Genomic DNA, 26,602 nt, shown 5'->3' on the forward strand with positions numbered 1-26,602 from the left:
TTCAATGGGAAAGTGCCCAAGCAACAATTGCTCGGCAAGATTGCCCAGCAACATTGCTCAAAATGTTGCCCTGTGTAACATCACCTTTACGTTACATTACATTACACTTCTATTACATTTATTACATTCCCTCCTCTTCATCTCAATTGCGAGTTATAAAATCATAATTGCGAGTTATAAAGTCTTTCTGAAGAAAAAAGAATTGGACTTTATAACTCGCAATTATGATTTTATAACTCGCAATTATGACATTATAACTCGCAATTGCAAATTTATATCTCACAATTCTGAGAAAAAAAGTTAGAATTGTGAGATGAAAAGTCAAAATTATCCTTTAAATTGTTTCATTCTGTGGTGGAAACAAGCTTCCATAATATACTGTGCATAATTGTGTGAATAGTGAAAATGTACACTAAATATGTATAACTTTTTTTTTCTTTTTTTTTTTTTTCTTTTTTGAACATTTTGTCTCTTTCGACAGGCTTACAAGGCGGCATCTTCCAAACTTCTTGGGACAGTACGCCGTGCCGCAGGCTCTCAGAGATTGTGTTGAAGCCCAGAAGGACGTGCTGGTTGTCCAGCCGGCTCTGGCAGAGGTAACGTCGACTTCAGTGCTGTCTCTCCCACATCATCATTCATCTCAGCCGTTGCTCATAGGGCTCGATGAAAGTACCAAATTCTGTGTTTTCCGTTAAAAAAAATTCTGGATTCAGTTTTAATGGTTAAATTAAATGTTTGTTATCCAAAAGGATGTGTAGTTCGGTGAATTTATGAAACTCATAATTTAACAACAATACATTAAGTTTAACAATTAAATTTTTAGGGCTTGATGAAATCCTTTTTTATAATTTTTTATAAAAAAATTCGTGATTTCTGTATTCCATTTTAATGATTTAACTGAATTTTCAAAATCACAAATTCTACATCCTACTACACAATTTCTATACAATACCGATACGTTGAAATCGGTACTGATATGATGCCTCCAAACAGAACTTTTAAATGATTACTAAGAATAAAATGGGTAACGATACCCACTTAACATTATATTTGAAAGCTGTTTTAACATTCAATACACCTTAATTACAAATGATTAGATTATGTTTTTGTGAGAAAAGAGCTGATGCTGCGATGTATATTATGAGAGTTTTTTTTTTTTTACCTTTGATGCATGTATACTTATTATATGAGACCTCCAAAACAAAACGAGGAACCTTTAATAGCATAACAAGGACTTTTTAATAGCAGGTGTAAACAAGGCTTGGGAGTTAAAGTGTAATCACCACCTGGCTGGACAAACATAACCCCACCCCAAATCTCAGCATTTGATCGAAGTATTTTCGATCAAATACACGTCGCTTTTTAATAGAAGTCATCATAGCTCCTCTCCTGTTTTTGCAGCCCTTGAGTTTGACGTCTATGTTGCCGCGTTTCTCTGCTCTTCTGTGGTTGGAGGAGCTGGAGGCTGAGAGGGAGCTCAGAGAGTTCAGCCTCATCGGCGCCATCCTCAGGAAGGGAGCGGTAAACTTACACCTGGAGGTGCCAGGACTCACAGAGGGCCGGCCAAACCTCTTCATTGGTGAGGATGTTCTCTAGTAATCTATACCTTTTAATCGTTAGCATGTATACGTTTAGGGAAAAAAGATTCAGCTAAAATTAATTGGAAAGCATAAGAAATGTCATAAAATAGCCCCAATAAATCAAGCACCACATTCCAAGACTCCTGAGGCAAGGAGGAACTGAAGAAATACTGAATCCAAAATATAGTAGTTAAAGTTGCAGTATATAATTTTGCATTCAAAATTTGTAAAATGAGCGAGTACATCATGAATCCGTTTTCCAAAGTGTGTTTTTGTCTTATCCTGAATCACTACGGTACACCTATAATAAGTGTTTATATTGGGACTATTTTAGACTGGTCCAGTACCTGCGTGACTCGTCATAGACATAAACAGAGAGAAGTAGATCCGGCTACAATGTTCTTCCACAAGAAGCATGCAGTTCTGTTTATTAACCACTAGAGCGCCAAAAGTTACAGACTACAGCTTTAATCACTGATAATAGGAAATAATACTGAGTGAGAATAATGTGAGGGTGAGTAAATGCTAAAAAAAAAAAAAAGGTTTCCTTTTTGAATGAACTATTCCTTTAAAAAAATAAACAACTGTTAACAATGGTGATCAGTAAAAAGGAAAATAGCAAATGTTGCATCTAATTTTGTATTACTGTTTTGTTTGGTGTTCAGAATACTAAAATTGTTTAATCCTCCTCTAGGTGATAAAGTGGTTCTGAAGAAACCCTGTAGTGGAGGAATTGTTCTTGAGTATATGTCTTATATCACAGAGGTATCTTGACAATTTCTCTTCTTAATGTTCAGATTATTCTTTCCTTGTAGGTCTGCAACTATTGACTGGTCATCTCAGTTATTAATCTGACCGTTTCTTCAAATAATTAATTTACGTTTACATTAATCAATGCTTTTATCAGTTTGTGCATTTCCTGGTAAATCAAACCCATTTAAAAAAACAAAACAAAAAAAACATGTTTCAATAAACAAATTAAGTTGTAACCAATAAGAGGGTGAATGTTTTGCAGGAATGCTCAAATCCCCTCTTCTGAACATAGTAACACATTACTGAAGTAGCTTTGTCCTATAAATGTATGTGCATTTAACAACACGTGCAATCTGATGATAAAAAAGCACCTGATAAAATGCTTTTGAGCATAACCCTAACTTGCACTCTTATTCTGTGGCTTGTGTAATTTCACAAACACTTGTTTTGCAATATATCAGTATAATATGTCACATCCATATATAATGTGTTCTTGTTTTGGTCACTGTTTGTAATGTGATTGAGATTTGTCAGTCAAAGATTCTGTGTATTGACTCTCCCAGATCTCAGAAGATGACGTGAGTTTACGCGTGAATGCTGATTTCCAGCACAGTTACCTCGGAGAACCTCTGGACGTGGAGTTCACCTTCAACAGGTGCTGCTGGCTCGCTCCCCCTTCACAGTGCTGGCATTTCATGTCGAAAAATTTACACCAATATCCTGTTTTTCCCAGGGTGACCACGAGGAGGTGCCATTGTGCTTTGGAGCAGGTCAAACATTTTGGCGACAACAGTAAGAACCACATTGTGCTAATTATCATATAATTTATATTTGCAATGTCATATTGCTTTGAGGAATAGCTCTCCGTTGTAAATGGCTTCTTTGACCATTTGGCAAATTATAATACACTCCCATACTTTTATTTCCGAAAATGTTATTGCATAAAAATGTGAGCAGCAGTTAAAAACGCGTCTCGACACCTTTCTGAAGTTCTTGACTCAATGTCTAGAAAATGTTAGTGCTCCTATGAGAGATAAAAACCAGGGTTCGTACAGGTGCTTGAAATCCTTGAAAATGTTGTGTTTTCAAGGTTTGAAAAGTGCTTACATTTTTGATTAAATGCTTGAAATTGTAACTATTTCTTTCACAACAAATACCTATCTGACTGAATAGTTTGTTTATTAAATGGAGAAATAAAATGTAGCCCTTCAGATACAGAGCGATTTGCGCTGCGCTGGCCAGCGCAAAAGTAGGCGGAGTTTTCATTTTGATTTCCGCACTGGTTTGGATGCCCAGTTTTTATTGGCCGCGCGGGTAATCGTCACAGAGCGCAGCAGCAAAAGTTGAACTATTTTTAACTTTGACCTCAGCGTGCGCGCAAGCTCGCCAATTCTGCGCTCCGCTTTGGTCGACGCAGCAACAAAACGCCCTCACGCGGCGCAAGCCATTGAAATAAATGGGTTTCATAGCACAGCGCATTCTGCATCCTGTCTGAAAGGGCCATTAGTGACTGAGAGTACTTGGTGTGATAATGTAATTGAAACCTGCAAACGTTAACCCAGTGCATAACAACAATCGTTGATTGCTGAACAGAAGTCGTGTCAGATGGAGTGTCATACAAGTAGCCTACTGTAAGGTTGAGGATGGCCTTATGCAATATTTACACTGCTCTATTCCAGTAGATTAATGTATATGTCTTATACATAATATATATAGCTATTTATCAGTCAGGTGCGTGTGCACTGTCAGAGTCTTCTGGGTTAAAATGGAATTACAGGTTGTTGTTGCACTCAGATTTTGTTCAAACCTAGTCTATATCAAGAATGTGTCCCAAAACCAAGGCCTGTAAAATATTTCTGTTCAAATCCTGTCTTCATATTTTCAGCCCTTGAAATTACTTCAGTTTTACAGCCTGAAAATCACACTATCTGGGAAGCAATATTTGGACATTAATATAATGAAAAGTACTATTTATAGGCATTATCTACTGTTACATTATCTAGTGATACATTTTGAAAAATAAAACTTCTGTATCCTGTATATCTGTATCAGATATAAAAGTATCTGATCCTTCTGCTATTATGAAACACAATTTTGTGTTTGGCTGTTTATAGCATTATCTCTTTTAATGTGATAAAACACTAAATAATATTTTTTTTTTTGTAATTTATGGTGGTGTAAGGTGCCGGAAAAAGCTTTAAAATAGACCTTAAAAAAGTGCTTAAAGTGCTTGAATTTGACCTTGGAAAAGGTGTACGAACCCTGAAAAACAAAGTCTTGGATTATTTAGTGTGACGTGCTAAACCGCAGTCAATTAAATATCTTTTCATTGAATCACAGCCTCTGACAGTCTCAGACTACTGCTACAATGGCCAATCTAATGAAGGACCAAACGGTTGAATCAATTGTAACCGAACTCCTAACTATTTGTTAGGGGATGCCCTCGGCTAAAGATTTTCTAGTCGACCTTTAGTCGTTCATTTAAGCCATTAGTCTTCTAGTCGCATGTTTACGATATTAATTGAATTACCTAAATATATACTAGGGGTGTACCGGTACACAGAAGTCATGGTTTGGTACGTTCCTTGGTTTCGGGGTCACGGTTCGATACGAGTTCGGTACATTTACAGAAAGCAGCGGTTGCTTTGTTTACAGGTTTACCGCTGCATTTCTATATTAATATCTATTATTCTGTATTAATATCATTCCATCAACGCCACCTGCTGTCAGAGAGAGAGTGTGTGTTTTTATTCAGCGCGTCTCCTTCACTCATCCCGCCATGCGCTGCTCATGCGTTTTGGGTTTGTTTACACGAGTGCATATGCCTCTTTGACGCAGCATGCAGTGCATCACATATTAATAATAACATTTTGTCAAGAATTAATAAAACAGCGTGTTTCAATCAACACAGAAAGGTGTCACCAAGACATGCATGTTAACAGGTTTTAAAAAATCATGGTGGTTTTGTTCTACTCCTACTGTTGAGATTTTTACCATTTAAAAAATATAAAGTGGATGAACATCTGAGTTGTTTTGTATGGAGAAACAATAGTTTATATTTGGTGTTGCTTTGTCTCGGTTGAGTTCTGTTTCCCAGCATGCTCGCACAGCAGCCGCCCCTGTGGAGCGGAGAGTGGGGTCCACAGGAAGAGGAAGAGCATCTCCCAGAAGAGGTCAAAGTGAGTGCGTTCATTTATTCATCTTAGTTATGACAAGACCTAAACACGCTTGGAGTCCGTATATACATGATCATGTGTTTGATAAGTCTGGCTATGTTCTGATTATGTCGTCAGGAGAATGACGCAACCCAAACAATCAATGGCTCATCGTCACTGACGGCAGAGATGGTGTCTGTGGCCACACAAACTAAAACAGGTAACTCAGAAAATAATAAGTGGAATTAACTTTCATTTTCTTCACTTTTTACTGTGCACCTCTTTCAGGGACCAAGTGCTTCAGCCCCTATTGTAATGGTTGGTTTTCTTTATTATTTTTCATCCCAAAACTGTCTATGGACGCCCTAGGGAACCCTTCATAGGAAACTGGTGAAATTTGGCACACTGAATATGGTGCTCCTGAATAGTAATGTGACTCTCGGACCAACTCCACAGCACCACCGGCAGTTCCAAAATTCTCTTTTCTTTTGGTAACACCACTTGTTCACCCGATTACTCTTCTCATGCTGATCACAATCAGTGTCTTAACCAAAACTAGCAAGTACAGCCCCCCCAATGTTTATACCATGGTTAATGAAAACATAGAATCAGGCTATTAATTAATCGTATATATTGGCATTCTGAGCTTTTATAAGCTCTGAGTTCCCATGTGAGCTGATCGGATCAATAATCAGCGCAGTATGACTGTAGCCCAATTGTTTGATAAATATAAAATGATAATGATAAAATGTGTGACCCAATTGAATTCTATTGAGAATTTAATCACAGTTGAGTTACTATGATTTATCAAGTTTTAGTGTATTTATTGTGGTCAATTTTGACTAACTTGCTACAGAGTTTAATTACTAATCTTTTTATTAATTAGGCTGATTTTCAGCTTTGTCGTGCAGTGTACAGGGGGAAACGAGAGGCGATAAACCTCTACCGACCGGCAATCGGATGGTCGGATGAATTTCTGGCATGTCAGAAATGTTGGTCGCTCCTCTTGACTATATCGCCCAGTTGAAGCAGAGCTACGAACCGATTGCCCTAAACGCAAAAACAAAAGTTGAACCATTTCATCTTTAATGCAGCAAGAAAGAACACGAAAAGAGGGATATCTTTAAGTTCTGTACAGTAGCTATCAAACTATCCACAAATTACTGTTGCTTACCTCCAGTTCAAAATTGATAAACCATATATAACCCACGTCTTCAAGCCACCTGCGTGTAGCGACACCGTTCCTCTTTTATTAATTTGTTCAACAATGTTCATGTTAAACAAGCTGTTTTTGAAATAATGCTGTTTTTAATTTTCATTGATGACTGATTATTGCAGTGTTCGGACAGATTGTAGACTGTTAATTATTTTAATTATAGGCCTATAATTCAGTGTAATCAACCTAAATGTTTTTAGACTATTTCCAATGAGGAGGAGGAAACTTCTATCCAGAGCCGGATTAACGCAAAGGCAAACTAGGCACGTGCCTAGGGCCCGATTGGCGGGATGGGGCCCAGACAGAGGGACAAAAAAAATAAAATAAAAATAATAATTGTACAAATGTCCTATCTACAATTTATTTCAATATTTATTAATTAACTAAAAATCGTGACGATGTTTATCTTAACCATAGACTGTTACATTACTGCAGTTAAACCAATTAATGTGTCCGTTACAAAGCGGGTGCCGGCTTCTGAAAGTATGTGTAACGAACGCATCCATCAGGTGCTGCGAGGCAAAAGCCTAATAAGCACACAAAGAAGCACAGCTCATAATGCAGGTGTGTGAGTTGTCGTCATCTATTTCGGAGTGATTGCAATGTATTCTAAATATAAACTTGTAGGCCTACTGTAGATCAGCGTCATTTCTGGAAAAATCATTCACTGCTTTATTACGAGTTTAAAAGAGCGCGAGCGTCATTAACGTGCCCAAGACGCGACGCTTTGAATTTGCACGTACAATGAATAACATCGCGTCGGGAGCTGACTAGTAAAAAAGCTACAAAATTAAAAGACAAGACGTCTTTATTCTAAGTTAAAAAGCCAACACACTACAACATTTTTAAATGTTTCAAATAAAGGATCTCATATCTATGGGTCTATCTTCTAAATTCTGCTGCTGATTAGATTATACCCTGACATTACGCCAATAATATCAGTTTATATATTTTTTTCTGCTCAGTAGCGATCGTGTCTTTCTCTTCCACTTGATTTGTGTATAGCATATTTAAGGTAGCAATGCAATATAAAAGCACTTATGCTCATCTACTGAAGTGGGATTCTGGAACTGTGAATAAATTGAATAAAACAGCAAAATAACAACAACAACAATAACATCTTCATTAAACAAAAAAGAGATTACCTTAGTCAAGTCAAGTCATCTTCATTTATATAGCGCTTTTAACAATGTAGATTGTCTCAAAGCAGCTTTACAGAGATAAGCGTATAATTTAAGGTAACAGAGATTGTTTCGGCTTTACAGCAGAGTTAAGTTATTTCCATCTAAAGTTAGTTTTAATTGATTTGGTTCCGTCGCAATGATCATTTGTTATTAAATTAGGGGCCGCTAGCCGCTTAGATAAAGTTTGATTAATATGTACATACAGTACCGGTAAAGGTCTGGACCCATTACTATTTTTAATGTTTTTGAAAGAAGTTTATTATTATGCTCTACAAGCTTGCATTTATTTGATCAAAAATACAGAAAAAAAAAACAGGAATATTCAGCAAGGATGTGTTAAATATATAAAAAGTGATAGTGAAGACTTTTTTAAAACAACTTTTTAATAATCAAAAATCCTGAAAAAAAGTATAACAGGTTATAAAATAAATATTAAGCACCATTTATAACATTTGATAATAAATCAGAATGATCACGTGACACTAAATTCAGCTTTGCATCACAGAAATATAAAATATAGTAAAATAGAAAACCATTATTTTAAATTTTAATAATATTTCACTATATTATTTTTCTGTATTTTTGATCAAATAAATCCAGGCTTGATAAGCATAAGAGACTTCTTTCAAAAACATTAAAAATAGTAATGTGTCCAAACTTATGTACTGTGTAAGTAAAAATATACTGCTTTTAAAATTAAATGTTGTATAAATAAAAAGGTTAGGAATCATATTTGTTTCAAGTGTTTTTTTATTGGGGGTGGGGGGCCTCCAACATGAATTTTGCCTAGGGCCTCCTAATGTCTAGAACCGGCCCTGCTTCTATCTAATCTTTTATTATCCTCGCAGCATGTCAGTTATGCTGTGATGCACTATGAAATTATTGCGTGGCAAATGAATTATAATAGCCTATCAATTTAATAATAAAAGTAGGCCTTCCCTAATAATATTAATACAATAATACTAATAATAATTTAATACACACATTGGAGATGCTAAATCCTCTTGATATTGATTGCTGATGCTTGTTTTGACAATATCTCTGGACACACGATATCATGGTCTATTGGCGCAACACGGGTTTATCGCACATATTTCACACGTATAGTGTGAGCAGTCAAGTAGCTGCTCAACGTTCAGACCGTATAGTGTGAGCACATAAAACGCGAGCTTTGGCTTTACATCGCATGAGATATACTCGTTCAGTCTGAGTAGGCAACCTTGCTGAAATCGCAGTGTATGCCCGCCTTAAGATGTTGTAGCCATAGTTTCTAGATGTGTAGGCAGCTTTTTTCATAACAAATGCTATAGATATATATTTTCTTTTAATAAAAATCAACATTAGCCTTAGCATAGTTGTGAGGAGCCATCAGTGGTCTTACCTGTAGTTATAGCCTAATTGTAACAAATGCTGTAGTCAATCAAGAGCTTTAAAGTCTGGACCTTCTTGAATTGACCAAACAATCGATATCAGGAAAAACCTGTCCTTCAGATACTCCAAGAGATGACAAGTCATTGAGTTTGATAAACTGTTAAGGAGTAGCTAGGAAATGAACTTTTTCAGTGTATATAACAATATGAACTTAATCAGCACTATGATCTGAGGGTACTTGCCAGATTTGGGAACAGAGCCACCTACAGGCCAAGAGATCTGAAAAATGTCTGGTTTTGCTCCTACATTGAAATGTTTGTTGAAATATCATGATCTGCCTATGCGTTCTGTGGTTCATGCTGAATCCGTCAATACCAATTTTGCTCTTGTTTTAATCTGTTGTGGCTCTTGCTGCTTGCATCTATATTTCCTTTGGAATTTGTCATTATGTGATTTGAGACAAATCTATGCTATTTCAGATTTGACATTGTCTGCAAAAAGCATCCCAAACCCTGGCCAGTTCTTCAACGTTCAGCTGAATTCTGCCCAGAAAGAGGCCATTAAACGGATTCTGAGTGGAGAGTGTCGACCCACTCCCTACATCCTGTTTGGGCCTCCTGGCACAGGCAAAACCATTACACTCATAGAAGCTATTTTGCAGGTAATTACTACACAGTTTGTGCATTTGCCTGGAAATCTGCGAGGCAGAGCAAATTCTTTTAAAACAAATGCTATTAATAAATGTTTAAGAATTGCTTAATGTTTAGGTGTGCTTTAGAGGTCGGCTGATATTTGCCATTTTTAAACCTATTAGTGTCTGAAGCAGGACTTTTATTTTGAAAGTACATAGATGCACAGGACGTCCCATTCTGTCTTCATTAGCTTATTGTCTTTAAAGTTCTGTCTTATAAAATTATTAGACTATTAAACAGAATTGGCTTCCTTTAATTGATAATCGAAAGGCAAACACTGTAATACTTTCTCATATACTGTCGGTATTCAGCAAATACGCATTCATACAAACGATCACTAGTTTGCTCAATTTGTCACTAAACAAGTATATTTCTCTTTATTATAACATTGATGTAAAGCTGAGTCAGAAAGAATACAGGAAATGTACTAAAACAGAATCATCAGTCATGGCCTTTTTTAAAGCCACAATTTACTGACATTCCGTTTTCCGTTCCAAGATTACATGTTTTTTTTTCTCTCACATCAAAGCACAATAATGTACATAAGCATTATGTGGACGAGTAGTTAATTCAATGCAATCTGTGCAAGTTGTCAAAAGACAAACCCCACAACAATAACTAACCTGCAATAGTGAACTCTTGCACTGCTGCTAAATAACAGATCAAGCGTTGCTGTTGGCCATTTTCATGGCAATAAATGAATAATTCATTGCTGAATTTCTAATCTCTCAGCACTGTTTGTAGTATACATTGTGTATTTTGTTGAGTTTGTCTTGAAGTCAGATAGTGTGTGTGTGTGTGTGTGTGTGTGCACAGGTGCATCACCGCATCCCCTGCAGTCGTGTGCTGGTGTGCACCCCCTCCAACAGCGCCGCTGACCTCGTCTGCACGCGCCTGCACCACAGCGGATACTTGAACACTGCCAGTCTGGCTCGTGTTAACGCCACCTGCAGGCCAGAAGAGGTGCGTTGTGTCTCCAGCTGGAACTGCAGCCTGTTGTTTTAATGAGTTTCTCGTTCTGTCATTCTCTCCCATCTGACGGTTCTACACTGATTAAATAGACCAAGGAGGTTTTATTCCAGGACCTTCTGATCTTTGCAGGCAGTAAAGCATTTTATTTATAGTGATCATATTTTGTGCTCTACAGTCTATGCCAGAGGAGTTGCGTCAGTACGCAAGAGCTGGAGAAGATATTCGACATGCCAGTTTTCATCGTATTGTTGTTTGCACTTGTTCCAGTGCTGGAATGTTCTACCAGATTGGTCTACGGTAAGAAGCTGACATTTAATGGCCTTTATTGCATACTGTGCACTTAATGGCTCTGTTCTTAAATATACTTCATAAACTAATGTGCTTTATTCTGACACTTAAACCACACTTAAATGGGTTGGTTCACAAATGAGAATGCTGTCATCATTCACTCCGGTTGTGAATATAGCGACCGACGTGTGAATATGGCACATGCGCTGAAGTTTTGTGCGGAATACATGTAAGTGCTACCCTGGAAATCTAGAGTTCTCGCGAGAACACAAAGTTGAATTTGCTCAGTGAGTTTACTCTGGCGTGAGTAATGATGCTCATTAAATATGCCCTTGTATCCGAGCTGCACCAATCACATCGGGTTATCTGATATAGGCGGGCCAGAGGCGAGATGACGACAGCTCTGTGACGTCGACGTTGTTAGTAAACATTGCAAGATGGCTATGGATGAACACCAGTTGTTTGAAACGGCTTTGGCCGCTAAAATGAACGAGTCAGACTTGGCTTTTCTAAAAGATGAACAGAAGACGGCGCTCAAATCCTTCCTTTGCAAGAAGGGCGTTTTTGCTGTTTTGCCGACCGGATACGGCAAGAGTCTAATCTACCAGTTAGCTCCGCTGGCAGCTAAGCGTATGGCGCTTGTTGTGATTGGTCGTAGTGTTATCCAATTGCGTGCAGTGAGATTTTCAAATGCATGCTTGGTGCCGCCCCTCGAGCTGGCCGATTTTCATTAGTCGATGCCAGACCATTAATCTTTCAGATTTAGGTCTGGATTTCCAGGCTATGTAAATGCACATGTAAATGAAAATGTGATCGGACTGGGGGTCATATAAACAGAGCTTTCAGAATCCAAAATCACGATACATCATTTTAGCATCGATATCATGGTGTACGCATCCACGATAGTCACATAGCAGGATGTACGAAGTATAGGGATCATAGTTGATCCGTACAGACCAGGAACCATGTTTCGAAACGCACGTGAGTCTTGGAATAATTGTAAAGTTTAACCATCATAGAGGGAAAATTGATCATTTGCATGTGTTTTAGGTCCTGTCAGTTTAAACATTCAAGCAATTTTAAACCGTTCGAGTGCAAGAATAAGCTTGAATGAACACACACATGCAAAAATTATGTAAAAATGTCTTCTCTGTGAGTATTCTAGTAAACGCAGTCGATTATGGCTTATCTGTGCAATTGGTCTTAAAGTGACAGCAGCCTAATATTCCTGCTTGTATATGTCATGTTAATCAACCAACAAAATGCATAGAGAAAATCGATTGTGTAGCTTTAACAAAGATTAATTATATTTAATTTATTCAGTGAAGACTATGCAGTGTTATTTTACATTTGATTATTCAATCCCTGTACCTGAATACTGTTAGACTTACCTGAAAAACATAAAGCACTGTTTATTTCATTTGTATCTTTGTTCTATTGTATTTATCTAGGCTTGTAATTTCTTTATTTTCTATGTAGATTCAGTCCCCTACAAAATCACCCCAATCATTCTAGAATGCTGAAAGTTTTCATATCGCAATAAATATAGCAGAAAAACAAAATATCGAAATGCCTTAATGTAAACCTATCTAATGGGGTCCAAGAGGTTCATCCTCTGAAAAGGACATAAAGATATCGTAAAAGTAATCCAGATGACTCGGTTTGTATACTGATTGAAATAAAAGGGTTATTCACTCTCAAATTAATGTCATTGGTTCTTGCACAATGGCATCATGTCACATGCCATGCAAAGAACCAGTGAGGTTTGAATTTAATGTTGCAATTTCTTTCTTTTTTTTAAGGCTTGGTCATTTTACCCATGTGTTTGTGGATGAGGCTGGTCAGGCCACTGAACCTGAAACTCTGATCCCTCTGGGTTTGCTGTCTGAGGCAAGTGGGCAGGTGAGACTTGGCAATGTTTGTGTGTTGACCCTTTGGAACTATATTGAGCTATACTGTTCATTTGTTTATTAGCCTATATCCTCTGACTTTACCCATCTTTATTCAATAGATTGTGCTTGCTGGTGATCCAAAGCAACTGGGGCCAGTGGTGAAGTCGAGACTTGCTGCTGTGTTTGGACTAGGGGTTTCTCTTCTCGAGAGGCTGATGGGAAATCCACTCTACAGCTGCAGCGAGAGAGGCTACAACCCCCTGCTGGTCAGGAGAGATCACAAATGATTACTGTTTGTTTGTGTGATATAAAGCAATATTCTGAGTTAAATGCTGTCAGTTACCACACAAAATAATGTGGTCTACAGACATTCAAATGTTTGAAATATATCAAGTCATTTCACTGTTTAAAAACTACGACTGAAAATCCACTTACAATCCATTTAATTAAATCTGGTCTTAAAGCCTAAAGGAATGGGCCTACAAATGGCTGACTTGCAGATATCTCTGCATTTTAAGCTGAGATGTAAGAAGGTAACATTGGGAGAAAAAATGACATCACCTTTACATTTTTATTGAAAAATGAGGCATATAAATGGTCTATTCTCTAGACTAATTTCAGTATTGAAATTATCGCCTGGCAGCTGCAGCTTCTTGCCCTCCAGCAGCTCTGTCAAGAACCTTTAATTGACACATGATTTGAAATCAACAAAAACATTTAAAGTGATAGTTCACCCAAAAATGATAATTCTGTCATTACTCACCCTCATGTCGTTCCAAACCCGCAAGACTTTCACCTTCAAAACACAAATGAAAATCTTTTGTTGAAATATGACAGCTTTCTGTTCCTCCATTGACAGCTACGCAACTACCATTTTGACACTTCAAAAAGTTCATAAAGAGATTGTGAAAAGTTTTCTTAAGGGTCTCGATCGCTTTCTATGATGAACTGATTTAATTTAGGCTTGTAGTACTACTCCAAATGAGTAATACTACAAGAATGAATAAAGCAATGAACGAGTGGCTCTGTTCAGATCCTGTGATCCCAGGCTCTCCATCACAAAACCTCCCCTTTGTTGAATCTAGTTTAATCCTTGTTTTGTAGGTGACTAAGCTAGTCTATAACTACCGCTCCCACGAGGCTCTGCTGGAGTTGCCTTCACGACTCTTTTACGCGGGCGAGCTGTGTGTGCGCTCTCAGAGAGCTGTGGTGGATGCTCTCTGCCACTGGAACAGACTTCCAACTAAGGGCTTCCCCTTTATTTTTCATGGAGTTCGGGTAAGTAAAGGCTTAAATGTCACTTCTCAGGCCCTGCATGTGTTTTTGTTTGCTGTACATGTCGACTGTGTTTTGAAGGGCACTGAGATGAGGGAGGGCAGTAATCCATCATGGTTTAATCCTGCGGAGGCAGTGCAGGTCATGATGTACTGTTGCCAGCTAGCAAAGAGACTCTACAACCCCATACCAGCTACAGACATCGGCGTCATCGCGCCCTATAAAAAGCAGGTGAGTATCTGTACTGCAGATGGACAGTTTTCTCACCATCTGGCCACCATTTCAGACCCTGTCTCTTTACTGATTTGTCTGACATTGATGCGATGTGTTATTATTTGCAACCTCCCCCTCCTTGCTTTACGAGATTTGAGATGCTTAGCCCCATGACGGAAAATAGTTTTTAAAAGAAACCTCATCACTTCAGGTTGACTTTACATCAGGGCCATTTTTTCCATTACAGATTTTTAAATATTAAAAAAAGTTTTAAATATTGTGTGGGAAACAGAGATAGGATCAGTTTTCCAGATAAACCCTGTCCCCTAAAGACACATTAAAAAAAAATATAATATAATATATATTATATTATATTTTATATTATATTATATTATAAAGGAGTAGGGGTATAACGAGACAGCCATATCGAGATATTGTGATATGAAAATGTGACGATATGTATCGTTGATGTAAACAATATGATTTGTGATATAGAGTTAGTTTTATCCAAGCTTACTGTATTTATGAAGCACAATTCACCCATAGAAATTTTTGTCCCTCCATTTAAAGTCCAGTCCTCTAAAACCTAAAAGTTTCGTAAAAATAATCTATTGAGTGGTCTAATCCAAATCCAAGCCTGAAGAGACACGATGGCTTTATATGATGAACAGATTTACAACAAAGTGAATAGTAAACACGTACGTTCACATGCGGGAGATGGCGAGCACCGGGAGAGTCTGTGTGTGCGCGGCTTATCTGTGTTAGCGGCTTGACTGCATTGAAAGCGTGATTCTACATGTTGAATATAATGTAATGGAGGAATATTTGTGGGTCCTGATAAAAATAAAATAATAATATAATTATTTTTAATAATAATAATAATAGTAATAGTAATAATAATAATAAAAAAAACTATCTTCTTCATTTTGGCTTAAAATATCGTGGTGGTTTGTATTGCATGTTTAGTATCGCGATTTGTATCGAATCGTGGCATGAGTGTGTCATTACACCCCTAAAAAGGAGCTATTGTAAGTGCATTGGTTTTGGAGTGGTTAAATGCTGCCCACTTCTCTGGGGGTGTGTGTGTGTGTGTGTGTGTGTGTGTGCACTTGGATGGGTGAAATGCAGAGCAAAAATTTCGAGTATGGGACACCATACTTGGCTACACGTCACTTCACTATTTATTTCTTAAGGCGAGACACTGCAGGTGAACAGGGATTTTTTTTCTTAATGTAAAGACATTAACTTTAGCAATTAGTTTATATATATATATATAAATAAATATATATATATATATATATATATATATATATATATATATATATATATATATATATATATATATTACAACTATTTTTTGCATTGCAAGTTTACTGAAAAAAAACATATTTAGATATGCAAATGAGCTCTTATCTCCTTAAATATGCACTAATATTAAATATAATTATTGCCATGTTTTTAATCCAAAAATGGTATGTAAATCAAGTAAAAATCATTGTGTTAATAAATCCTTCTGTAATAATCATCAGGATATATCTGAGAATGAACATGGAAGGTATGGCTTGGGTAAGTGCTACACAAGTTGACATTTTTGATTCAGAATGTTGGGAAAAAAACTCATTCTGAGAAAACGGCTGTTAAAGATATAGATTGCATAATCTCATATTTACAGATTAGAAATCACTTTTTTGTAACAATTACTCATTTATCATTTCCCTCAAAGCTCTACTACACAAATGGATGCATATATAGCCTTGTGTTCTAGACAGAGATGTGATGAGAGGAGGGAAAATAGAGAAGTGGAGTAGAGAGAGGAGAAAAGTAAGAGATGGAGAGATTAATCTGCCATGCCCGCCTCATATGTTGGCCCCTCTTTGAGCTCTTGCTTATGTCTTTTGACCTTTTTGGCTGTCACAGCTCTTTCTTTTATGTTTTGCACAAGCAGAGGTCAGAGAATCTGCTTTTACTATTCAAAGCCTGTCTACACTTATAATTGCATTAATTCCCAGTCTGTCCATTACAGATAACATGGCTGAAGCACCTTCATTGAATGTTGAAATAGCCACACTGGCTGCTGCCTCAACTCTGATTTTGCCAACAAATACAGGTTTGGGACACCTTGACCAAATGACTGAATTTAAGCACTCGTTTGCATTTTGGGTGCCCCCATGTTGCGTTCCCTGCAATAGCCTGTCGCTGGACATCCTATGATATAAAGGAATAAGCTTTTTGCCAACCTCTTTTGTCAGAGAGCAACCTGCATGCTCATTGTGACTCTCTGGTCTCAAACCATTTACTTCTGCTTTCCTGTACCAGCACCATGGGGGTTTACGTCTGTTATGCAGGGGATTCTCGTCAGTTGACATGGAGTGGAGGAGGCTAGCCCAAATAGCAGTTCTCATTTGATCTACGTTGCCCTGATTATTAAGTATTTCCCCTCTGTAATAATTTTGCAAGCTATTACATTTTGCAGCTGAGCGCTTGCCTGCTCCTTTCCCCCCCAATTCCCCCTGCGCACTAAGTTTTCTTAGAGCTTTACCCATACGTTTATGTGCATGGTTGATGCATTCCGGTTTTGTTATTTCATTTCCTGGATAAGGATTCAGTGCAACAACCTCCTTAAACGCTGCACTATCTCCATCAGAAAGCATCTGAGTGTAGCGCAGCTGATGATTCCTGCTCCACGGTTTTGCTGGAACCAGAAGAGTTCTTTGTACAGTCATTGTGCATTTCTTTCCATGTGTTGCACTCTTCCTCTGTTATGTTTCTTTCTCTGGCCTACAAAAAGGTGTCATTGCCAAGGTGTCACACAAGATACATCTCATGATGGGTAAAAGAGCTGTCTCAAGACCTACACAACCTAATTGTTGCAAAACATAATGATGGCATTGGTTATAGGCGCCATTCTAAGCCTCTGAATGGTCCAGTGAGCACTTTTGGGGCCATGATACGGAGGTGGAAAGACAATCATTTCACCATAAATTTGCCTCGACCAGTGCTCCTCGCAAGATTTCTGATAGAGGAGTGAAAAGAATAATCAGAAGAGTTGTGAGATGTGTCTTGTGTGACACCTTGGCAATGAGACCTTTTTGTAGGCCATCATTTGGGACTGAACCAGCTGCTATTAATTTCCACTGACAGGCGGCTGGATTGCTTTTTAATTACTGTAAGTTTTCAGCAGTTGTCTTGGCTTTCTATGCCTTTTTGCGCCTCCCTTTCTTCATGTGTTCAATACTTTTTCCCTGTGTCATTTCACATTATTACACATAACTTAATTTCTGAACTTATTTTTGTTTGTTTCTTTGTATGTATGGCTTACTTGGTTTGTTACCAACATCTGGTGAAAATTTCATGTCAATAGCACCTTTGGAAATATATTTACTGAGAAAAATGATGACGTGTTCAATACTTATTTCCCCCGCTGTATTGGTGTTGTAGACTCCAGTTGAACAGCGACATTGTGTTCAACTGATGGGTTTTGCAAGGATTACGAGAAGCTCCGTCTTTGCAAGGTTGAGCTGCAGAAATGTCAGAATGACAGGCAGAGGTACGAGTTGAGACAGTGGGATCATCAGGTTGAAATGACAGATAATAGAGCTAAGCCTTTTTATGTTTGTTCCCAATGTAAACAGAGAAAAGTATAGGACCCAGCACTGAACCTTGAGGCACGCCAGTGATTAGCTGATTTAACTCAAACACCCCTCTTCTCCATGAAACCCTGAAAGATCTGCCTGTAAAGTTAGACAGAAGCCACCAAAGTACCGTGCCTTTGATGCCCAAGTCAGAATGGGTGTATTGGAGGATTTGGTGGTTTACAGTGTCAAAACCTGCAGACAGGTCTAGTAGAATAAGGACAGATGATTTGGAGTTTGCTTTTGTGCTGTTAATTTTGCCAAAAATGTGTGCAGTGTGAAACGATTCAGTGTTAAAATGTAATGGCTAGATGCTTAGCAACCGACAGCCAATCGCATGCCTCATATTCATGTGCTTTGGTCAGTCACGGAAACACCATGTGCTGTATGTGAACAGTCGTTTCAGCATTTGAGGGGGGTAATGTCACGTGGTGATGGGAAAACACCAATTTGAGTGAAGTTTCATTCTTTTATAGTTTGAAAAGTCCATTCAGAAAAGTATAGTTGGCAATATATAATACAAGGATGTGCGGTGCTAGAGCTTTTATGTAAACGGTTCGCATAGTTTGTTTGTCCAGTCAATGACACTGACACAGCAAATATGCAAATAAGATCATTAACCCAGAGTTTAGGAATGTACAGTGATGTCAGATTATGAATACCCCGGATTTACCTGAAACCCAGGATCACCCAGATTTTGTGTGTTGTCAGGTGGAGAAGATCCGTGTGCTGCTCCACAGGGTGGGTCTGGGAGATGTGAAGGTGGGCTCAGTGGAAGAGTTTCAGGGTCAGGAGTTCCTCATCATGATCCTGTCAACGGTAAAAAGCCCTTCCTGGGCGGGTACTTAAGATTCAGAACTTCTCCACAGTTCACTTATTTATTTCCAGAGACCTACTTTAATTTGGGAGTAACTGAGGCCATTTTTATTTTATAGAGGAAGTTGCATTTTATCTTTATATAGCCCATTATGAAAGTACTATTTACAGTGAATATAAAAATATATTAAATATTTAATATATTATAAAAATTCTACACATTGCTGTTAAAACAGCTGGTTTTTGTGATGTAAAAAATGAGAACAAGATAAATTATATGCAATGCCATTTTTAACAATCAGTCTGACAAACAAAATCGGAGTAAAACAAAAACCATAAAGATGATTTTTTTTATTGTACACTTAACCATACGGCTCAGGGTTTGTACACAAACTAAGAAAATCCTAATAAATCTGGTGAAACTGGTAAAACATCTACTGTATTATAATGAATGTTTAGAAGAAATGTTTGAAGTGGTCTATTAAATGATTTAACACGGGTGTAAGTGACAGGTGTTCAGATTTATCTTTCTTCTAAGATGAATAAACTTGTTTGTTTTTTTTGTTTTGTTTTTTATGTAGGTCCGGTCCAATGAATCCTTGCTGAATGAAGAACTGCAAAACGTGCTGGGATTTCTCTCCAACCCAAAGCGTTTCAATGTTGCCATTACACGAGCCAAAGCTCTCCTCATTGTTATCGGAAACCCACACATTTTAATCAAGGTGAGATTTAAAGCCCTGTTTACTTACAGTAACTGAATGTCTTTTGTATGGATATGCAAAAACGAAACCATTGAGGGGCGCTACACTCTATAAACTTTCTCTGTCAACTCTCAATATAGAGTGGTGCAGGAATGATGGCACTTTGTAGGCCAATCGTCAGTGTCACGCTGGTTCTCAACAAAAACCCAATAGGATTTTCCCATAGGCTTTTGGATTATGGCCAAAAATAAGCTCTGTGATCAACAAAAGTTTATGATACTTGCATGTTTTGTCCATCAAGATGAACACAACTTTTATGAATTTTGAAGCCTAAATGCAGTCGCCTGAAGTAAAAAGCTTTCAGTTTTTATCTAAAAACATTTTCCCAGAGCGTTTGTGTTAGAATAGTTTATAAGAGCACAATTATAAGCATAACGCTGCTGTAAAAGCGGACTGAGTTTAACTGTTCGTCTGATGACGTTTATTCTCCTTGACTGCCTCTGTAGTCTCATTAGCCACTTTTTAGCAACCGCCTTTTTCAAGACACGTAACCGCTTAAAAAAAATCACGAGTGGGGTAATACTGATGTATTTAATGTCGTAGAATAAAACGTATAATGGTGTCTTGAGCTTGTTCACACAGACCTTATTTCAGCCTTTTAACTAAAAGCCCGTTCAAAAAAACCCGCTGACCACTGCTAAAATGTGAACTCGCTACAGCGTATTGGTCTACAAAGTGATCATGTCATGCCTGCACCACTCTATAGATCCTGAGCAGTAGATCAGGGCTGCCATGAACCGGTTTAAAGGAATCATGATGACTTTTGTTTGACCTGATTTATTTTTTGTTGATATATATATATATATTTTTTCTGTTATACAGCAGTTCATTGTCTTTTTATTCAAGAGTTAACACTTGCTCTACAAAAAAGTAGTTTAGTATGTCATTCCGCAAGGCAGTAAAAATACAGAAATATCAAACATAAAATCACAACAAGCTTCTGAATAGAGTAATGGAATAATGTCTTACTGCAATTTTAACTAGTCTTACATTCACTATCTAGACAAACCTCATTCTTTACATGGAAGAAAGGGCAAAAAAGACCATGGTAATATATCTAGCAGGGGTAAAGGAGATCGGTTCTTGCTCTTCTGAATGCCATATTTTGAAGATATAGAAGAGCAAGTTCACTATGATACTGATAATTTACAGATTTTAATTTTGAGTACACTATTAATGCTTTAAAATGTGTTTGTGTAATTAAAACTATTGAAGAAATAATTCTGGATTGTTGGATGGTGCCTGGCATACTGTGTTTCATTTGGTCCTTCTCGTAGTGTTTGTCTAAATGTGTGCGTGCGTGCGTGTGCGCATCTATTCCTGCAGGACCCGTGTTTCAGTGCTTTGCTGCAGTACTCGTACGATAACCGAGCGTTCGTGGGATGTGACCCTCCAGTGAGTCTACGGGCCTCTTCAAGGTTTGCTCGTTTGGTTTTTGTCACATTCAAGAACTACTCATGTCTTTCTGGGTCAGGAATAAATGGTTTCATCACTTAATGCTGTTAATGTTTTACAGGATTCTCTCCGAAGGAACCTAGAAATCACTTTGGCCTGAACTTGGACCAGCGGAGTGTTGGATAATTATTCCACGATTGTTTTGTATTAAATAAATAATGCTTATTAACATCTAAATCCCTCACTGAAAGACCACACTAGATCTGCATGAGCGGAAGAATAGAAATGCGTCTTCCTAGTTCCCAGAACAAGTAGTTCTGACTCAAACTTCCCGAGATTTGTTTGTCGTGCCTCTGGCTGGATGGGGCGGTGTTGAGGCACTGCACTGTGAGAGCCAGTGTTGATTTTCTGTTATGTTCCTTGAAATGTGTTTATTAAAATCATTTCAGCAAGTATTAATTGTAATTGTTCATCTATTCCATACTTCCAGAGGGTGACGTTTTTACATTTCTGTGTAGTTGTCTGACAAAGTGTTGGTGGTCTGAACTTTATTGCCTGACCATCACCTAAAGCAATCAGTAATGGTCAACTTTTTGAACATTATGGCCAGGTGTGGTGTATATGGTATTCTGTAATTCTTAACAAATCTGAATGTACAGATGTGCTCAAGGTTATCAGAGATTGATGGCACTGACTTTGAAAACATTTTCCAGTTTAACAATCCGACATGCTAATTGTTGCGGCCGGCGCCTCGTAAACATGTCTTTGTTTTCTTTTAAACTGATAACGTGTGTATCCTTATGTAACTCCTGAGAATTGCCAGTCAACCAATCAAACTGGAGCTTGACGTTACCCAATGAATACATTTGTGAGGTGTTTCTCATCAAATGTTGTACTCAGACAGTATGTCATTTTTTTTTTATAGCTTAAGTGCAGCAGGCATAACTAAAGCTGTTTTGGGTCGTAATAAAGAAGCACTGAATCTAGTTTTTACAAGGAGTCGAGCTTTAAGCATGTTAGCTTGATGCAGATCTAATGCTTGAGCAAGGTCGCTGAACCCTTTAAAGTGCCTGGATTTTTCATGATTTCTATTTAGCTTTGGAAATATGCTTCTATGTACGTTCCCAGACATCCTATAAGGCCCTAAAATCATAATTGCTGTGTTACTTTAGATAAAATCATTCTATAAATGGTCAGCGACTTAATACAGTGGCAATCAGTAAACACTTTCAGACCCTCATTCGTTCCAGTGGACATGATTTTTTCTGTTGCTTTTCATGGTTTCTGTCATGTGATACCATCCAAACTTCAGAACATTATTAGACCATTAAAATCTTCAATTGAAATTAACTAGGGTGGTCTGTGCAACTCGATTGCAAATTCCTCAAAAAAAAAAAAACTACTTTTTTAAGAATTGTCATCTGGCTATATGTACTGTAAAAAAATAAATGATGACCATTATTAAATTATGATTCTTTAAATCTGAAAGGGGTCATTCCATAGTGACTTATTCCAATTTATTTTTTTATCAGTGATTTTGCAACGAATTGCATTGAATTTTTCTGTCACCTAATGCCACGCGTGCAAATCTCCGTGGACGATAGCTCTTATGGACCTGCATGAGAAAATAAGGCAATATGTGAATGAATTTCTTAGCAATCACTGAAGGCTAAAGAGACCATTGAGCCTGAACACTCAACATATTTTACCAAATAAAGCCAATAAAAAATAACACCTAAGTCCAAGATATTTTCTTATGGATATCTGAATAGCCTTCGGATACGTCTGAAGTGTCTATTAAATCATAGAATAATCGCTCATCATAAACTGACAAAATTATCTTTTTTTAATACAAATAAGAGCTCTGGAGTGGTTTGTGTGTTCCATTTAAGATATCCTGTTATCCAAATAAGCCCACTATGCTTTTTGGTGTCGGTGCTTCATATTTTATTAAATGAAGTTGAGTGATCTTTGGTTAATCAACTTAATCAAAAGAGCTGAACAAGAGTTAAACATGACTGGTCAGCGTAATCTCTTCATTTAGGATAAAGGTGATATTTTTTGGTTCAATATGGAAGGCGAGAAACATATATATATATATATATATAAAGTGTACCTATAACGAGCAAAGTGGAATGAGAACATTTATTGTATTACTGGTATATGGTGGTGGATTGTGGATTATACATATATTTCTGCAAATGTTGAATTTGGTAGGGTCTGTGTTACCCTGAAATCTGTTATTACATTTTCTGGGATCAAATCCAATGTCATTCAGTGATCATTACTTTTCCCAGCTGATGATCATAAGTGCGGGAGACCACTGGGGAAAGTCAAGAGATTGAAACAGATGAATGTAACGTATTTATGCATTTCACATGTACATAGCCAGCACTGCTTGTTGAGTCACATTTATTTATATAGCACTTTATACGATACAGATTAATTCAGAACATCTTTACAGTCATACACAGGAGAAAAAAAACAAGTCATATAATCAAATCATCAATGTTGCAAAATTCTTCAATGAGGAAACAATGAATCCACTTCTACTAACTAAAACGCACCTCAAGAGAAGAAAATATAGCGCCATTAATCAGCTCAAGTCAATTCATTTCTCATTTGATAGTTATATAATACAGTGTGAACTTTTAAGCCAGCGGCTCGGTTACTCAATCACCATGCGCAAGCAAGTGTGTTTTTATCTGGGATTTTCAGCAATAGTCACTCAAGTATCGCTCAGTTCTCCACACATCACTTCTCAACAGCCTTAACTAAATTGAATGCTTACACTAACATGGAGGAAGATATAATATTATTTAGCAACCCTCTTGTACAATAAAGTATTTACAATTAATATGATTTACAACTGCTAGTCCCAACATAAACAAAAGCAATGTTATTCATTTTCCAAATTAATATTTTGACTTGTCCTTCACAAACAAGCACAATCTTCGTGACTAAAGTTCATTTTAATAAACTACCCTGTAATATTCTAAAATTGCTCTTTATATTTCTCAATATTCTCTTACATTTGTCGGACCTAAAAATAATAATTTTGCCATCACTAATTGAAACAATGCTTTTCTCTACGACCAGGTGAAAACTCAGGTACAGGTTACTCGCTGCATTCCCACACCCAACACACACACACACACACACACACACACACACACACAGTATATTTTATGGTTCTTTCAAACTCTCTGAGGCGTAAGACACTCAGGATTTCTCCTTTGCGTGCCATCTCAGGTGTCTCTTTAAGTGTGCGGACAGGATAAACCTCTGACCGCAACGGTCACATTTGAAGGGCATCTCTCCAGCATGATAGAGCACAGGAGTTTTGAAATTGCACACTTGCGCAATTTTCTTGTCACTGTGAGGACTTCGGCTCGATTTCTCGCCCACGTGAATTTTCATGTGACTTGTGAGGTTTCCTTGATGTCTGAAATTATTCCCACACTGATGGCACGTGAAAGGCTTCTCTCCGAAATGGCATATTATGTGTTTCTTCAGGTCTCCCTTGCGCGTGAAGCTCTTTTCGCACTGAGTGCATGTGAAAGGCTTGTCTCCATTGTGAATTAACAGGTGGTTCTGGAGGTTGATTTTTTGTGTGTAACTCTTCCCACACTGAAGGCACGTGTACGGCCTCTCGCTGTGGATTGTCATGTGATCCTTAAGGTCTTCTTTACATTTGTAACTCGTTCCACAATGTGGGCATCCAAACGACTTTTTGCTTTGTGTCATTTGTGAGTGTTCTCCTGATGTGAAGCTCTGAGGCTCCTGATTTTTCTCCACTTCAGTCTGGTCTTGACTTTCCTCTTCCACTTCAGTCAGGTCTGAAACGAACAAGTCGGTGATAATCAAGTCAAGAGCAACAATGGTGAAAGATGATGAACAAATGTACCTCATTTTGAGGGCAGGTAAAAAGATGAATTACTTTACTATGATTATTGATGTGATAAAATGGCACCAAACGTTGGTAAACAAATACAAACAACACCATGATCATTTTTATATTTTCCGTCTATTCAGGATCAGACACCGACCTCTTTGTTCCTCGGTTTGTTCTTCTTTGACTCTGAATGGTTCCAGATCAGTCAGATCCACAATCTCCACTTTAATAAACTCCATCGTCACGAAGATCTCGATCGACAAACCTCGGGTTTTTCTTGCTTGTGTGGAAACGGGTCAGCGATTACGATCGAGACGAGGATGAAGATCCAATCGAAAGGGAAAAAAAGGACAAAACACAGTATTCTGTTACGGGTGCTCTTAGGACTATAACACTCAGACATTAAGGTTTGTGGTAAAAAGACGTTGTCAACACGTCGCATGCATTGTAAATACAATCAATAACAACCAACATTAATTTCAACATTTTATTGAACAAAACTGTTGTAGTAACATTACCAAGTTGCTGGAGCAAAATGTGTATAAATCTGTGAACGTTTTGTATGGTTTTATACCGCTGAAAACACAAACCTTTTATCCAGCGGACATTAGAGAAGACGCGGGCGCAGTGCTTATGACGTCACGCGAAGAAGAATAAATCAAAATAAAAGTCTCCAGGAGAACTATTGACCAGTGCTTATAACTGAAATTAAATATTTAAATGTATATGAAAAAAATACGAAACAATACAGTACTTTTTATTTTTTTTATTTTTTTTTAGTTAATTTAACTACAGCTCTGACAAAATTCCTGTCAAACTATCTTTTTTATAAACAACTTATCTCCACATAGCTATATCATTTGTCACAGCAAGGATATGCTGTACAAAAATGAATCCATGTATTAGTTATTGGGCAAAGAATGACATTATTTTGGTTAGCCAATTGTTTAATTACACAGATGTCACTTTTAAGTATGAAGAATGTGTATTTTATTATGGAATGCGCTGTAATATAATATGCTCTCGCTTTTGGAGCCATTTCCGCCTAATTGTTATTAGCTTTCCTTTCATGAAGCTTCAAATCTTTTGCATATAATTTGTTTAGAACCATTGAATCGGAGCCAAAAGTCACGTGGTTTCAGTAAACCAGGCTTCGTTACGTCATAACTATTTTGATATGCTTCGAGATGTCAGGCAGTTCACTTTTGTGGGAATAAGGATGAAACACTGATCCATTTATTTTTCCATTGTGAAAACACTCAAAACATTTGAAATAGCGCAATGTTTTGCGCTTATAAGCGCTTGATTCTTCCAAATCATCTCAGTTAAAATATATAATCTGTTATTATAAAGGCACAGCTACTACTTCAATGAATTACATGTGTGTGTGAAACTTAACATATATTTTCAATCCTTTATGTTTGATACATAATAAAAAAAAATAATAATTAAGTCAAACCTATGAACCAGTGTCTGTATGGTTTTTAGCCTATCCCGGATCAATACATTTGT

At 37.4% G+C, this 26,602-nt stretch overlaps 2 protein-coding genes across 5 annotated transcripts in view; one reads left to right on the forward strand and one right to left on the reverse strand.

Moving 5' to 3' along the window:
• Positions 1–21,649, forward strand: part of mov10l1 (Mov10 like RNA helicase 1) — a 63,366-nt gene extending 41,717 nt beyond the window's left edge. For both annotated transcript variants that reach the window (XM_081375185.1, XM_081375186.1), the window contains 18 exons: positions 482–596; positions 1,402–1,579; positions 2,275–2,345; positions 2,897–2,988; positions 3,067–3,125; positions 5,418–5,512; positions 5,627–5,708; positions 9,739–9,920; positions 10,768–10,914; positions 11,099–11,220; positions 13,014–13,113; positions 13,223–13,369; positions 14,208–14,381; positions 14,460–14,609; positions 18,935–19,042; positions 19,621–19,761; positions 21,127–21,218; positions 21,317–21,649. In XM_081375185.1, the coding sequence (XP_081231311.1) occupies positions 482–596; positions 1,402–1,579; positions 2,275–2,345; positions 2,897–2,988; positions 3,067–3,125; positions 5,418–5,512; positions 5,627–5,708; positions 9,739–9,920; positions 10,768–10,914; positions 11,099–11,220; positions 13,014–13,113; positions 13,223–13,369; positions 14,208–14,381; positions 14,460–14,609; positions 18,935–19,042; positions 19,621–19,761; positions 21,127–21,218; positions 21,317–21,338 (2,077 nt within the window). In that variant the 3' untranslated portion in view covers positions 21,339–21,649. The remainder of the gene's footprint in view (positions 1–481; positions 597–1,401; positions 1,580–2,274; positions 2,346–2,896; positions 2,989–3,066; positions 3,126–5,417; positions 5,513–5,626; positions 5,709–9,738; positions 9,921–10,767; positions 10,915–11,098; positions 11,221–13,013; positions 13,114–13,222; positions 13,370–14,207; positions 14,382–14,459; positions 14,610–18,934; positions 19,043–19,620; positions 19,762–21,126; positions 21,219–21,316) is intronic.
• A 1,941-nt stretch (positions 21,650–23,590) lies between these two features.
• On the reverse strand, positions 23,591–25,760 carry LOC308695520 (uncharacterized protein). Of its 3 annotated transcripts, none has more exons than XM_081373692.1 (3): positions 25,681–25,760; positions 25,245–25,370; positions 23,591–25,034 (listed from the first exon to the last, which is right to left on the reverse strand). In XM_081373692.1, the coding sequence occupies exons 2-3, from the start codon at positions 25,327–25,329 to the stop codon at positions 24,418–24,420; spliced, it is 702 nt and encodes a 233-aa protein (XP_081229818.1). In that variant the 5' UTR covers positions 25,330–25,370; positions 25,681–25,760; the 3' UTR covers positions 23,591–24,417. The 3 variants fall into 3 exon arrangements, with proteins under 3 accessions (XP_081229818.1, XP_081229820.1, XP_081229819.1); XM_081373694.1 differs by having other exon boundaries at positions 25,245–25,366; positions 25,681–25,741; XM_081373693.1 differs by having other exon boundaries at positions 25,609–25,708.
• Between the last annotated feature and the right edge of the window lie 842 nt (positions 25,761–26,602).

Source organism: Scardinius erythrophthalmus (assembly GCF_964197995.2).
Source record: "Scardinius erythrophthalmus genome assembly, chromosome: 9".
Taxonomy (NCBI): Eukaryota; Metazoa; Chordata; class Actinopteri; order Cypriniformes; family Leuciscidae; genus Scardinius; species Scardinius erythrophthalmus.

Excerpts from the sequence above, each read along its gene's own strand:
- LOC308695520 (XM_081373692.1), bottom strand. The coding sequence starts at position 25,329 with ATGGAGTTTATTAAAGTGGAGATTGTGGATCTGACTGATCTGGAACCA. Across the intron at positions 25,035-25,244 it reads ACAAACCGAGGAACAAAGAG|ACCTGACTGAAGTGGAAGAG; the intron begins GTCGGTGTCTGA and ends TGTTCGTTTCAG.